General features: G+C 40.5%; 1 protein-coding gene across 1 annotated transcript in view; it reads right to left on the bottom strand.

Annotated features, from left to right (window-relative positions):
* Positions 1-16,511, bottom strand: part of ITGA8 (integrin subunit alpha 8) — an 85,877-nt gene that overhangs the window by 13,503 nt on the left and 55,863 nt on the right. The window contains exon 23 of the mRNA XM_044424859.1: positions 5,980-6,081. Within this exon, the coding sequence (XP_044280794.1) occupies positions 5,980-6,081 (102 nt within the window). The remainder of the gene's footprint in view (positions 1-5,979; positions 6,082-16,511) is intronic.

Here is a 16,511-nt window from a genome sequence, read left to right as displayed (position 1 = left end):
GTGTGTGCAGAACATCCTTGTTGCTGATCTCCAATCCTTTTTGCTTACAGAAGTGGAAAGATTATGAATTATTCTTTGATACCCCTACATGTTCCTTTCAAACATTTGCCATTTCCCTGTCTTGGAAAAAGGTCCCAAAGCACTATGTAAAAGGTCAGCAGAGGTCAGACTCATAATTAATATTGATGTGAGCTTTTGTCTTATAACTTCCTTGTATAAATATATTTCATAGGGAGCACAAGCAAACTTAAAATAAATATGCCTGGACAATGCTTTTGTAGAAGCATCATATAAAACATGGAGCCTTTTAAATCACCAAATGTTCACATGATGCCAATGCAAACTTGAATGATGCCAATTACATGTGTGTCTGTCTCTCTGTGTGACATTTGTTTAAGAATGTACACAAAAGGCACAATCCATGGAAAGAGGTGTTTGTGTGTGAGAGAGGGAGAGATGGAGAGAAAGAAGGATAATTGTTCAATCTTAGTGAAATAATTGGGGATTAAGAATTTACTTTGAACTTTACTTTCCAGGGAAAATTTAGATCAAGATGATAGCAATATTAAAATAATCCTGCATTTTCTCTTCCAAACTCTTAGAGATTCTTGGTTTGGTCTCAAATAGAATCTAAAGACTCTGTGAATCAGCATGGCTGAACCTAACAGAATAGTGATAAATTTGGCAATTCATTTAATAATATATTTGACATTTCTTCATCTGTGCAGAGGACAATTGAAGGAAGAACAACAAATATAGGCTTGAATATCTGAATAACTGGCTGGAAAGCCTACAAGGCAGCAATCCCAAGGTCCTTGGGAAAGCATTCCAGGCACTGTAGAATTGCTGTGAAAAAACCTTTCTGAGATTTAAGACAGTGTTCTAGTGGTTTGGCAGCATTCTGGCTGGCCTCTCTAGAGACTGGACCACCAGCTTTGCAGAGGCTCTTCCACAAGATCCTGATTCAGATGAAGAAGGAGCTGGGGACTGGGCCTGGTGGTATGAGAATGCAGAGCCAAGGACAGAGAGAAAGCAGATAATGCACCTTATGTGGGGCTACCCTTGAAGACTGTGGTGGCCACCCAGTTTTAGAAAGACCGTCTCACTGAGGCCTGGCTGGTGCCCACCTTACTATCTTTTTGGCATCTAGTCAAAACCTTTCTCTAATGCAGGCCATTTAATTAGTGGGGATTTGGTTACTTGTTTAATCACATTCAATCAGTTGTTATCTTGCTTAAATTACTGGAATTTAATATGTATTTTAAATGTGTTTTTAATTTTTTGTATGACAATCCCCCCCCCCCAGTGTTTTAATACTGTGGTACATTTTAGATTACGTTTTAATGGATTGTTGTAAATCACACAGAGAGTTTTGGTTCTTGGGCAAGAAGTTGAATAAATGAGTGAATGAATGAGAAAGTGAAGAGAAGAAAGTCCAAGTTCTTCTAGAACCCATGAAAAGTCACAGACTTTCTGAAAAAGAGCAAGAGGGTGAAATAGGAGTGACCTATCCAAAGGTAAGACATCAATTAAGGATGAAGGACCAACTACAAAGGCTAAGACGGTTTAAGAATTTGTCTTTGAGAAATAAGGAACTGCCTTGGAGGTTTGGTCTTTGGGATCTTGGTTATTGAAAAGGGAGGGCAGTTGATACTAATCAGTATGAGAGTACCTTTCAATTGGTTCGTATGGCAGAAATGAACTAGTTCTGTAGAAATTTAACACCACTTGTTGTCTTTCTCCTACAGCATAACTAAAGCCTGCAACTGAAAGAGCAGATCCTCCACTTAACTCTAAAGGGGGCCTAAGAGGACCTGGACAACCACTGTGTGAACAGAATGCTGGACCAGATATCTCTTTGATCTGATTCAGGAACACTCTTAAGCTTCTATATAGCCTGAAGTACCTAATCCTGCCTAATCTAGGAAGCTGAGCAGAGTTGGGCCTGGTAAAAACCTGGATGTGTGACTTGAGTCCTGCATTCAGCATGTGGATGGACCTGATGGCCTGCTAGATGCCTTCTAATTGTATGATTCTATATACCTATGTTCTCATCCTGGAAGAACAAGGCTGGAATTAATGTCAGTTTCTGACCCCTTTATGTGTTGTCAGGTGTAGCTTAAGGAAAAGTGAGCTGAAAGGGACTTATTGTGGCATGATACAGTTATGGTTCTTCATGAGTTTAAAAGGGATAACAGAAAAGCAAGGTGTAGTTCAATAGACATCTCACCTGGGAAAGGAATTTCTAATACTATTTCAGTGTGGCTGCACCCTCACTGAAATCAATGCCTGACAAGATCAGGCGTCCTCACCACATTCATTCATCAAGGAATCATACAAACAATACCAGGTTTGTTCTCCTAGTGGGTGGATGGCTTGTTCCACAGAAAAATGGTGCCGCATGAATGACACAAGATAGTGAAATGAACTGGTTAACACACTAGGATTTCTTCTTCATGTATACCAGAGTAACAATGGTGTAGGGGTGACCTCTGGACCTCTGATTAGATCTTGGTGCTGAAGTTGCTTCCTCTCAGGAGCCAGAATCACCCCAGACCAATCTGGAGGGCTGGATGATGGGGCTCCTACCCCCAAAGTCTCCCTCTTCTCTCACATTATCCCATCCCATTTCACTTTCTGCATACTGAGAGAGGTACAGAACTATGTACCCCTTTCTGCACAGAACAAAGGATTTGGTCAGCACTTTGAACATCCTTCATCCAATTGTTGGCCAAGCCTGATAATGCGCAGATCGTCATTCTCCAAGCATCAGCTAGTTTAGGTCCCTCAGCACTGAGGTTACCCATCCCCGCTGTCAACCCAGAGCAAGTTACAACAATTTAATTGTAAATGATCACAATTCTAAATTATATTATGTTAAGGACTGATGCTATGAATCTCCAAACCTTGTAAATACTTAGTGTGTCTCATTTTAAAAATCCTCTAGACATTTAAAATGAACCCTGCTAAACATACATCGAATGAACTATTGATTAACTTCAGGAGGAGTGAACATAAAAGTTCTGCCTGCAGAAACTTCAAAAGAACGTCTGCCTATGACACATCAAGCTATATAGCTGGCAACTCTCCACTGCCATGGTCAGATCTGAAGAGACATAAAAGCACTATAATTTTTCAAGAGTTTACAGTTGCTGTTCTGGGCATCTGGCAGTAAATCAACTGCATGGAATAATATGCCTCTTTCTCTAGTAGTATTGTAAAAAATGCTTATCTGATCGTTTGGGTATTTCATCTGAGACTTGTTGAGAACAGCAGGCTATCACCTGGGGCAGGGCCGCCCAGCTCAGATGCAGACGGTGCATAGCAGCCATTTTGATCAACATGTGTTTCTGTTACAGAACACATGCAGCAGAAAGAGCCAGAATTTATCTTTTACTGTGGTATCTTTGAACCTCTTTGGATGGGCAATGAATATTAAGGATCAAAACATTTGGCTTTCCAGGCTAAAGGTAAATCATTTCTCTGCAGAAGGCATCAAAGAGAGAAGCAGCCACTGGTTAGACCAAGGACTCCAGGAGACATTACTTTCAGGATGAAGGTAGCAGCTTTCCTTCATTTTTACTCCAGAGCAGAGGTTCTCATGCTTTCTGGGCTGGTGGACATTTAACACTTGAGAGGGCATTAGTCCACTCTCACAAAACAAAAAGCAATTCCATTGCAGCGCTATGGTGGGAGCGACAGACATGAAAGCACCCATAACTTAGATGGCAAAGGGGTAAAGCCTAAAAGATAGGTTGAAGGGAGGTTAACTTGTTCAAGGACCAAAGTACAAGGTAGAAGTGGGGCCTGAACTTTAAAACCCAAAAGTACAAGTTGCTTTTTAGCATAGGAACTAGATGTTTAAAGCTGTGATGAAGAAAAGACAAAAGAAAAGAAGATTTCATACTGAAAAAAGGAGGGGGAAAAATCCATTCATGAGTTACAAACACATGTACAGGAATAAACCAAAAATGTGCTTAAAATAGCCATGGAGATAATAATTAAACCATCATTTCTTGGAAAATGGCTTTTTAGAATACTCGTTCACATCAAGAGATTAGAATGGGAAATCCCATATCAATTTGGTAAGGTGCTACTCTCTTAAATCTCTCAGACAGCTTTTATTGTGTCAGCACCACGGATGCAGCTGGTTAAAAGCCAGCTGACTCAGCCTAGGAATGGACTTTTCCACATCTGATACATAAAGCTCAGGAAGGTCCAGGAAAAGGAAGAGAAGGTGGTGGTCAGAGTACTGGGGTCAGCAGCACAGTGGCTCTAGGGGTCATTGTGCCCCTGCAATGCCCATCAAGCCTCCTGGCCTTTCACAGTTTTTTTTTTTTTTAATTTTAAAAATGTATTGTCCACCCGTCGGCTGGAATTCCTTCATAATGAAGATCTGACCTCCTCTGCCATATTAATTTTCCTACAATGTTCCACATGGGTTCAAAATATTCTTACCAAATGATGATGACAGTTGAGACAAGCTGAAGTTTTGCTATGCAATGTTTGCCCAATCAAGAGAGGGAGGGAGGGAGAAAGAGTTGCAGGTCATTGTTGGTAAAACCAGGGAAGCCAATGTGGGGGTGACCTGGAAAGTCAGGGAGTGTGTTTGTATATCTGTGAATTAGGTATCAATTTTTCTTCCATTGGCTTTTGGCAGAATTACCTAGTTCATATCTTCCAGACGGAACACAACTCAGATGCAATCTGCAGTTTAAGATATTCATTTCTGAACTTGCAATATGATTTATGGGCCTTGTAAAATGCATTCAACAACATGTGAACATTTGAAAAGTGCTCATAACATAGATGTCTATTTTTGAAAATGCATACACACACACTTTAATTGATGGGAGAAGAGTGTGTAGATTTCAAAAATGTGTACAATTGATGTATATATTTGAAAAATGTATACACGTAATTTCATGCTAAAAGAAAACAAAACTCACAATCTGGTATGGACTCAAGTCTGTCCTTTGAGATGGAATTTGGAAAACATTAGCAAACTTGGATTTTGCTGATTCACAGAACCTCCACTGTAAATGGATGCTATGGTTGTGTGTGTGTGTGTGAGAGAGAGCGAGCGAGCGAGCGAGCATTTAGGGGTGATCCAGAGGGACACAAGGGAATTTGGTGGGCATCCTGAAAGAATATGTTTTTGTGTGTATTTGCAGCACATTTTTGACTGTGTTCGCAGGAGAAAACTATGTCGTGGGGTTCAGACCACACCTCTGGCCTGTATTTAGGTTTCTGGACAATCTTACTGTCTTTTAGTGTCACCAATCTGCTTGTGCATGAAATAGGCATTTTGTGACTGGTCCTATCCAAACAAACATTTTGTAACAGCACATACTTTCTTAATATTCTTATTGTGCTCACCAGCTGAAAAGGGAAGTCCCCTGTCATAACATATAAGTTTGTTAGCCAGAAGGTATGAAATCAGGAAGAACCAAGGAAGATCTTTCTTCAGAAGGAAACAGGAAATGAGAGCATTATCTTGGTCAAGCTAACTTTAGCATGAAAACATGAATAAACCACCAAAACCTAGGGCTGCAGTCTGAAGCTTATCTTTTGGAATAATCTTGATATTTCAAAAAGGGGTTCCCTTGAGGTAGCAGATTGTCCTAGAAGCTCTGCCTCCTGGCAGGAGCCAAACAATAGAGCCCGAACCCTAAAGACAATAACTCAGCAATCCCAGCAGGCTGAAAGTCAACCATTGAGTGCAACAAAGCTCCATCTGAATTGGTCATTTCCCTCCTACGAGAAATGCAGTGCCATGTTAATAGAAATGCACCGATTTAGCAAACATTAAGATTACTTTAAAATTATTTCACGTTTATGTCCTTTATATAGTATATAAAGGAAGATCCTGTGTTAGAAACACAGGAAACATTTATCTTGGATTTCTTATCTATAAATACAGTAATAATCAAGATGATGTTTTGCACCAGTGTATTATTTGTTTTCTGTGTTACTCACTGCTATGCTTCCTTCAGAGAGTTTTGCTGGCTGAACTTTATATGGCATCTTCTTTACTTCAAAGGACACATTGACAGAAAGAGTATAATGACCATTTTTCCTCTGAAAAATAAAATACAGCAGAGAGCTTTTCAAACAACATTTTAATTAATCTCCATAAGATATGCATTTGATATTTCTTAGGGGATCAATTCTCACTTAAAAGTACATATATGTCCTTTATCATGATATACTTGAAATATCCATCATGTCATGGACATTATCATATGTTTGTACTCTGGAGAGCTGTGTACGTATGTGGCAGGAAAAAAATAGAGATCCTTGTGGCACCTGAATGACTAACAATTTGATTCAGGCACAAGCCCTGATTGGATACTTCATCAGATGCATTACATGTTAATGTCAAATGGGTAGTTTCATATCCATACACAGGCTTGGGTTGAGTTAGGTTGGAAATCTAAACTGTGTCATCAGAAAAGACTGTGATGAGTACATTATTGCTGTTGTTGTTGTTATTTAATTTCTTTACCACCTGGTAGCTGAAGCTCTCTGGGTGGTTTATTAATGGCTGTCATTCACAAGTTGTCACTGGTTGTTATCACTGCAATAATAAGATGACCATATGCAGTGTGATCATAACAACCACAACTGTATCCTTATGGAAGTTGCAATAAATGGTGCTTGACCTCTGGATGAACCATACCTCAGCAACTTTGCACTGACATTTGTCCTTGAAAATTATTTGTTAAAGAACGACCATTTTAATGCCATTGACAGCGTGTACTGGAAGGCTGAAACATTCCTCTACTCTTCAAGTGTTCTAGACTTCTTGTGATTAAAATGTGAGTAGGAATAAACTGGCTGATCCCTCCGCTTCTGTTGGGTCCTCATTTCCCCAGCCCGGCATGAGTCTGCACTGGAAAGCCAGCTCAAGACATAGTACACTTGGGTTGTATGTGTGTAGGGCAAGGTTCCCTGCCGCAGACCTTTGCAACACGGGGGCAGTGGGTGTGGGCGAAGGGATATGGCAGTGGGGACACAACCAAGAATGCTCCCACGGTGCTCTTATGGCATGCTGTCAGTTTTCTTTTGATCACATATGCATGATGCACGTACACCAGTGGGGAAAAATGCAGGAAAAGAGCTATCCTATATAAGGACTGTGGGTATATAAGCTGTAAGAACTGCACACAAAATCAATCAAAGAAAAAGGGATACAAAGGCATTCTCCGTACCATGAACTACTAAATGGAGGGTTTAACAATTCCATTAGCAATACACGAGCAAGATACAAAACTGGATAGCAGATTCATTTGACTAATGAGTCTCTATTGCAGAGACCAAGAATTTTGGAAGGAAGCCCAACAGAGTTTACCAATCTTTCTGTGCCTACACAGGATTTAGGAGCTACTAAGAGTGAGATAATCCAAGCATCCTCCATTGCTTGCATACTATCCAGTTCTGAACACTATATTTCAGCACCTTTACAATGTGCTCTGCCTGCTTCCTCCCTCCATGTTTATGCTTCTAATCCACAGGCTTCCAGCCAGCTTTAAAGTGTTGCAATGGGCCATATTTTCCCCAAGCAGTTTAAGGTGTCCACTTTAGACATCCACAATTGGGGAGGATGGGGGGGGGGGGAGGCAGGGCAGAGATTTGTACAGAATTTGCATATGCTAATTTATATGCTTGCATGCAGATTAAGATGCAATTAGCATAATTTCAATGGAAGAATACATCTCACAATAATGGTGAAAACTGTGTGCCAGCCTGCTTTGTGTGTTGCCCAGGGGCTAGCTTTGGATGGGTAACTTTAAGGTCCCTGCTTTCCTTGCTTATGGTTCTTCTATAAAATAGCCTGAAAAGGAATGTTTCCAAACAGAAGTGCCCTAAAATGCTCTTCGGTTTTTGCAACCTATCACTAAGTCTTCCATGAAGAACCAGCAAGACAGGCACACAGCTGGGAATAATTAACCCCTTTCATTATTCACTTAATCCACCTGTCTCATTTCCCTGTATCTTTCAACATTTCCTTAAGCAAGATTCCCCCCTAGATACCCCAGTTCTTCTCAACTTTGAAACAAAGGCACAGTCTGAAGGAGTAGAAGTTAAATCCTAATTGCTTATTTATGGAGGGTGAGGTCCTTATTCTCATAAGCTGTTCCATGCTTTGGCAGATGCAGTGACTTTTGGGCCAAGGAATGAATTGGCACAGCATCTAAATTATCCTAAGAATATGAACTAAACACCAGTTTTGACTGAATCTATGCACAAAGCTTACTCTCATTACAATTAAAATCACAACAGGCCCAGATCTCTTTGAAAACTCAAAAGCTGGGGAAAAGCAAAGGGAAAGCTATTTTTATTTTCCTAAAGTATATTTATATGCAAAAGGAACGTTATATTCCCTTAGGTGATAGCCATACCATGAAGCATCACTACATTTTGTATTTTGTCTTAGCTTAGCTTTTGCTCTTAGCTTTAGTTTTGGCAAAGTTCCATCACTGATGGAGAAACTTCACTGTCCATATTATATCCTGCATCTGGGAAAATCTTCTTTGTTTCTGAGAAGGATCTCCCTTCTCTGCTCCAGGACAAACAGATTCTGGGGTTTTCTTTCATACATTTCCAGTGCATCCAGCATTCTCATCTCATCAGTGCAAAATGTTTATATTCTTTGGAATTTCCTGCAGCATCAGCTTGCTCCCCCATTATTTTAGCAAGACTTTCTCCCCTTGCAGCTGCTGTTCAGAGCAGGCCTCCTTAAGTTATTTTATCTCTCATCTGCAAAGCGGATTTATGAGTACACTAATCCCTGACCTTTGGCCTCGAGGGTGGGGCTTATACAAACATACACCCATTTGAAAGCACAAGTTAATTGTGAAAAATGTGTCATTGTTCCTTAAGGCTGAGAACTGCTGTGGCTGCTTCTGGAATAACAAGAAGTCAGCTGACAGACTCTCTTCTCTTTGAATTCAAATGACTGCATCATCATATTGGTGGCTTAAAATATTTTGCCTCTTAGGTCATCAGAAATAACAGAAGGAACCTTTCCAGACCTGCAGAAGGAATACAGAATGACATGGTGAATCCCTCCCAGACGTGTTGCCATTTGCCGTTGATTCTTGAGTCCGATCTTTACCTGGCATACAAGTGGGCACTTACACATGGACAAAATGAAAGGGCAGGGATTTGCATTAAATGTGTATATCCTTAGGCAGATGCAAATTTAGAATCAATTACTGTACTTAAGTGGAAATTATGATAGAAATACTGGGGAAGATGGGCCTCCTCTGTCTGCTGCCCAGGTGCTAACTGCTGATGGGCCACTTGAAGGCCCCAGCTCCTCTCTGTTCTTGGGGTTCGTTTCTTCATAATTTACTTATTTTGTAAATGTATATACAGGTGGGCATATTTTAAAATATTTCTAAACACTTCTCAAAATATACATTAAAAAACCACTGAAATAAAAATTACTATATGTATACAAAAAATCAATAATCCATTAAAATCAATCAGAGGCAATACTGCACCATAAATATAAGCAAGCAAGCTGGGCTGCAATTTGCTCAAGGCCCGAGTAAAGCAATGAGCCTTTAACTGGCATCTAGATCATGATGGAGTTGGGGCCTGCGAAATACCAGGGGGAGAACATTCCATAAATTGGGTGCCACCACAGTGAAACACCTGGAGGGAACAATCCTATGATCCCTTCAAGGGCTTGAGATCCTCATAACAGTTTGCCCTTGAACAGAATTTGGACAGCCACTGAACAGTCCTGCAGTGGAAGCGAGGTGGCTATCCTAATTAACAAATTTCGTATTCAAAACTTATTATAGAACATGACCCAGAGAAACCCCAACTGCTTCCCCCAGTCATAAATAATACAACTGTCTCTGATTATTCACAATCCAAATATGATGGAAAGTTGGGTAGTTTTCTGAAATACTGATTTTACATTTGAGCAAGGTTCTCTGGACTGGTCCAAAAGGGAATGGTACTTAAAGGTAAGGGGTTTTGCCCCTTTCTTTTATTGTTTGGACTTCCAGCCTCAGACAGGACCTCTGTCTATTCTTTCTAGTTACTGCTGCATCCAGACTTGAGAAACATCTTGCCATCAAACAATGTATAGTTTTGTTTGCAATGAACAGTTTTTTGCCCGAGGCTGGTACCCTATGAATTCCACTTTTCCAAATATCCCTTTCCCAGGAAAATGTCCACAACCTTATCCTCAAATAAAGGAGAGTAATATGAAGAAAAGAACTTAGTGAAATCAATAAGAGCAAAACCTTACTGGCCAGCATTAGGACTTCGCTTTTGCTGTAGCTATGCCTGAACTTTATGAATCTAAGGATGGATCCCAAATGAAGTAATAAGTAACTCCTATCCCTCCTTTTGGTGTGATCCTCTGCCTGCATCTTTGTGGGAGAAATTAAAGGGGGAATGGGACAATAAGTTTGTGGAGGCTAATTAAGCACTTTACTATGTTGAAACTACTGAGTTTACTTAGAACCCCAAAGTTTGCTTTGAGGCAGTAAAATTAGATGCTGTATGAAATACTACTCTCCACTTTTCTGCCTTTCTCCTTCCCTTTTGTGAGCAAACTCCCAGTAGTGGGCATGTAAGAATAGGAACAATGATCCGACTGTGAAAAAAATATGTTGGTAACTTTTAAAGTTTAAAAGGCTTCTGCTATCATACTACACCCTGCACTGGTCTGCCAAGGGAGTAAGTCCTAAAGTTTCCTAATCAGTGCAAACACTTCTGAACTCAGTGAGAAGAGGCAGGCTTGTAAAGGTAGATGATTTCACTGGATTGTCTCAAAAGATACAGAGCACAGCTCAGAAGATCCAGGGCAAATGTTTAGAGAGCCTGCATCCCACAGCATCTACCACCCCAAGTGCAACTAAATTTGCCAAATCCAGCCCAAGTGAATTAGGCATAGAGTGTTCTCGGAGCCATTCTAAATGTTACACACAAACATGTTTTGTCATGATACGAAAGGCTCTTTAAAATTGAAAAAGCTAATTTGGGATGGGGTGAGAAGTGTCAGGTAAGGAAAATGTCAAGCATCCTACCTACTTGCTTCGTTTTTATTTATTTATTTATTTATTATTAAAACATTTCTATGCCGCCCCTTGCCGAAGCCTCGGGGCGGTTTTTGCTTCCATTCAGAATCTCTTTCTCAGCAGCTTAATTTTAAAAGGGTAAACTGGGCTACTGTTACGCTTCTGTTCTGTGTAGTGTCTTGCCTTGTAGGTGAAAAGGAAACCTGAACAGCATTCACTGTTTTCACACTGGCTAGAATCACAGGGGTGAAAAGCTGCATTCAAATCCTCATGTTCATTATTACAACCTAAAAAATTCAGGTGGTATGAAAGTAAATTATGTGGTGGTATACAATGAATACCCCATTTTGAGGGAGAAATCTATAATTACCTCACCTTCCTATTTTTCCAGTAACCAGGATGCTTTGGACTATGCATGCGTATGCCATGTTTGTGATAGCTTGTCAAAAATACCATAAACAATTAGATAGTATCTTAATACAGATACAACATTTTAACTTAAAATTAAAAACCTTATTGTGATTCCCATCTTCTCATTGCTGCCATTCTATATACACAAGTTCTTCATTTAATACAACCCATGCTTCTAACAGATGATCCTGTATGATGTTTTTGTATATCTCTTTCTTAGATCTTTTTTCTTCTTTGTTGTTTCCAGCTACTGAATCCCCAGATAATAGCAAATATGTTTATTATTACTCCCCAAGCATATGACCATAACATTTTGCACTATTCAGTCTCATTCCATTTGAATTCCTTGAGTTCATGAGGCCATGCAGTTCAACTGGTATAATTTCTTGACAATCCCATGCAGGAATAATGTTGCCTCCCTATCTGGGGTTATCAGGAAATGCCATCAATATCCTCCCCCTGATTCTATGCTAATTCCATGGGTAAAAATAGAAGGAGTCTTACACTGGTACTTGAGGAACTCTGTTAGTAACTTGACTTCAATTTGGAACTCTTTTAAACAAAAAATTAAATAAAAATGGAAAAAGTGTGGCCTACCTCCCTTTAACCAGTGTCTATAGCCAAATGTATAATCCAATTGATACGCTCTATGTGTTTCTAGTGAAATCTGAACACATTAGTTTAAATGCATTTTCTTTTAAAGAAAAATGGTTTTCTAGGCAGAGGGAGGAGCAGAATAATCTCTCATGATTCATCTTTTTGAACCCATGCTGATGTTTATCATTTGACAGTAAACTGGGAGCAATGAAGGGGTTTCCATACACTGTGGGATCTCATTAGATAGATGCAGGGCTGCGTGGGGTGTCGTGAAAGGGCAGCAACGGAATTGTTCTCAGAGCATTCCATCCAAAGCCCTGCTAGCAGAAGCCAGACAGGACAGGAAGACTAGAGAAGGCACTTAGCTTCCCATCCTACTTTCTAAGACTTTCTGCTGGGTGGTCCCCCGAGTCCATATAGCTTGCTCACCATCCTGAAGCAGGAACAGGAACTGAGGGGTGAGAGGATCCACATCCTCTCCTCTCATCCTGCTTACCAGATTGCCTCCTTAACTCCCTTCTCATCCTCTTCCAAGTTCCTGACATTAACCTTGGGAAAGGAAGCCACTGCAGAACTTTCAGTGGTGGTTGGAAGGGGTGGAGAAATCCAACTAAGGATTTCCCCCTTCAAAGCCATCGCTATCTATAGCCCCTCAGACACTCCCTGGGGGCCACAAGACTGCTCCATTAAGAGGCAATCCTGGCTGGGGCACACTGGCAGCTTTTTCTGCCTAGACTTCCATAGAATTGTGCCTGGAGGACACAATCCTATTTACCCTCAACAGATACTTGTAAACCTCTGAACTTGCATGGTCACAAACAATCAATGTAAGGTGTGAAGTGTGCAGAAGCAGCCATCTTGCTGCCACCATGCTTCATACCCTGCATGTTGCCTAGATGGCATACAAGAAATGCCACATCTAGGTAAAATAATATGAGTGATGAACTATGTGCCATCTTCAAGGTAAGTCAGAATCCGAATCAGATGCAACAGTATATAGTTGACATGACACCCCACAAAAGCTCTCTCTTTTCTGTTTTCCAAATGCAGGACAATTATTATTCCAAAGTTTATATTGGCAATTTAGCAACCCCATCCCAAGCTTTATACACTCCATTGCTCACATCCAGACAAGACACTATAATGTTTATAATATATGGAAATATTGTGAGTGAAAGGCATATCCTGTCCTTCTCATTAATTTGACATTATCAAACAGACTGTCAAGCAAAATCCCACAGAGTCTCATTGATGGATGAGCAGTAAAGTGCATTAGCTGTTTCCAAAGGCCTTTTACAGTAATGCATTAACTATATATTAAAAAAATTGACAACCTTTTTCACTTTTACAAATGCTGTTTCAGAGTTAAGCCTGTGCCACTAGTAACAACTCCACCACAGGGCATTTCCTGGAAATTAATGTCTGCCAGGACTTTAAAAAATCTTGAACATCTTGGGCCACTGAATCCACACATCCGCCTGTTAAGCTCCAGGAAGTACTGTGCTTCTCAATTTCTACCACTTAGTAGAAACTGGAAGAGGAGGGTCTGTGCAATGCATCATTTCGATATCCATGGAGCAATTTCTCTGTGGTAGAAGGGTACTCATAAAATGTGTGCAGTCAGCAGCAACCCGAAACTGTATCCTCTGGTGTTGTTCAGACTTCTCCTGGATACGGACAGCTATTTAGGCTCACCCTCTTATGTATTCTGTTAAAGAATCCTCAGTTCAATATCCATGTGCAATATTTTCTCCACCACAGAATAAGATTTAAAACTCCTGTGCTTAAACACTCCGTTTTTAAGGAACAGTGGAACAGTGACTAGAACAGTGACTGGAACAGTGACTAGTACTTTGGGATATGATGCATGATGTTATGAAAGAGGCAGAAGTTGAGTAACAACCACTAGAATGTCTCCAGATCTGTTTTCCAGTAAAATGTTAGTCCTGTTCAGAACTCCTCTTCCATGAGCAGGGCTAGATACATAGAAGGGGAGCACAGTCGTGTCTCCTGCACCTTCTGACGTTGCATGCTCCATCTCCAACGTTTACATGCTGAATGTGGACGCTGACAAAGGAGCATCAACTCTCATGCAGCTGAGTACAGGCAGGCACTCCCTGAGATACGGACTCTTGTGGGTGGGTTCAGCTGAACGTAAGCTGGTGCCTGTCTACAGACTTACACACCTAGTAGGTGTATACCACAGGGAGTGAGGCCAGTAACATAAAATATGTTAGAGGTGGGGCCAGTTACCTCTTATCCATGTGTACGTTGCATATGCTGAAGAGATGTTAGATCAAAGCATGTTTTCCCCTCTTCCTTGCCATAGACTGTACTTCAAAGGGTAGGGCAGAAGCAGTCAAAGTTGTGGCCCTCCAGATACTTGGGCCTACAACTTTCATGGCTGATGGGTGTTGTAGGTCAAAACATCTGGAGGGCCACAAGTTGTCCATCCTTGGGATGAACTAAGCAACTTACTCCTGGCCTGTAGTTTGACAGCTACTGCTAAAATTTTTGGGAGTGCTAGCACCATATCTAGATATTTTCAATTCTATTAGCATACTGAAAAATTGAATTTCTGTTTCAGCAAATGTGAAACACATGGGTACCTGGATTTAAAATAGTGAAGCACTTCCAACATACACTGACTATAGTATTTGCCTGTACACTATCCAGCCTTGTGCAGCAGTAATTTGGAAAGCACATCAGCCTCCTGGCCCACCTAAGTAGCAAAAATACAACTTAAATGAGTTCCTGGTAGGCATGCTGATGAATGATGGTGCCTGCTTTGGTCCCAATGAAGCACAACTGCAGAAGTCAATAAGCAGCTCCAAAAGATACATGGTGGAGGCCAAGCAAGGCATGTAAGGACAAAAATAAATTGCATCTGGCTTGCAGGTGGGAAGGCTGAGGAAGGAGGAGGAGGAAGGGAAAAAGTTGCTTCAGCCAGTTGGAAAAATTAGCTGAATCAAGTAGGGTGTATTTCTGTTCACATCCGAATGATGATCCAACCTTTGAAAATGTGTGGAGTTCTACTACAGAGGACCCAGCCCCAAGGTCCTTTCTGGACGAGCTATGTTTGGAAGGAGTAGCATTCCCTTTCACAAAGAATATCATCAGCCTGCTTCTATGGGAAGAAGTAGACACCTCTTCAGAATCATGGTGGCCTCTCAAGGTAGTTCTGGACTTTGCTTCTGAAAGTGAAATACCCTGCAAGATTCTTTTCTGACCTTGTTATTGTAATAATGTTAGTCTTGCTTCATTAAAAAAAGAAAGACGTTCCACCTCATTTCCACTGATGTCTGCCACATTTTAGGTGAAGGGGGCTGATAAATGTGCTGTTGCCCTTTGAATGTGAACTTTGGGAATTCATTAGCACTCCTTCTCTGCTTGAGATCCAACTTCTAGGAATCAAGCAATGGCCAAAAAAAATGCCACTAAACATATAATGGAGGCCAAAAAGTATTTACTCTGATTCCTTTCTTTATATGTTTAAGACAGCTTTTGTGTATGCATTTTATTTATGGAAGGTAACACTTCCTAAAGATCCAACTCAACCTGGAGATATGCTCAGAATTCTCACTGAACCTGACTCTATGAATTTGTCACAATGTATAACATGAATCTATGTAAAAGGAAATGCTTTGAAACATTAATGCAAGGCTGAAATAAATCAAAACAAAACAAAAATAGGAGGGATGGCAGGGAAACAAAAGGCCCCTTCTTATATTATTGTGTTTAGGTCTTGTAGTCAAGGATACAAAACACAGCCAATGCTGACTATTGGAGTAAAAAACTAAACTCCGTTAAATAAGAATTATAAGCAAACACATTGAGGTTTTACCCTTGCTGCTTTGTTGAGCTGGATAAGCTCAGACCACGCTTGTCAGAATTCTTAAGCAATAGCAAGTGTCAGTAACACACCTGGAAATAAGTTGATTCTCTTTCCCATTTTGTTAGTGGGGATTCAAGAAAGGGACCTTGGGGTTGTGGTTGACAGCTCAATGAATATTTTGACCCAGTGTGTGACTGCTGGGGAAAAACACAAACTCCATGCTAAGTATAACTAGGAAAGTATTAGAACACAAAGACACCAGGATTTTGGTCCCTTATACAAATCATTGGTGAGCACACTTGGAATATTGTATGTAGTTTTTCAGGCCACCACACTGAAAAAGGACTTTATTGAGTTGCAAAGAGTGCAGAGAAGGGCAAGTAAAATGATCGCAGCATTGGGTTGGAGCAACTCTCCCTTGAGGAAAGCTTGCAATAGCTGAGATTGTTCAGATTGTTTAGGAAAAAAGTGAGTAAGGAGAGACATGAAAGAGGCACTCAAGATTATGCATGGTGCGGAGAAAGTGGAAAGAATAATTTTTTGTTCTCTTCTGAAAGACTAGAGCCCAGGCTCATCTCATGAAACTGATTGGTCAGATACTTGCAACAGATAAAAGGAAG

The sequence above is a fragment of the Varanus komodoensis genome, unplaced genomic scaffold (genome assembly GCF_004798865.1).
Source record: "Varanus komodoensis strain SLA01 unplaced genomic scaffold, ASM479886v1 scaffold15, whole genome shotgun sequence".
In the NCBI taxonomy this organism is placed as follows: domain Eukaryota; kingdom Metazoa; phylum Chordata; class Lepidosauria; order Squamata; family Varanidae; genus Varanus; species Varanus komodoensis.
Note: the sequence above shows the minus strand (reverse complement) of the source record. Positions and strands in the feature narration are given on the sequence as shown.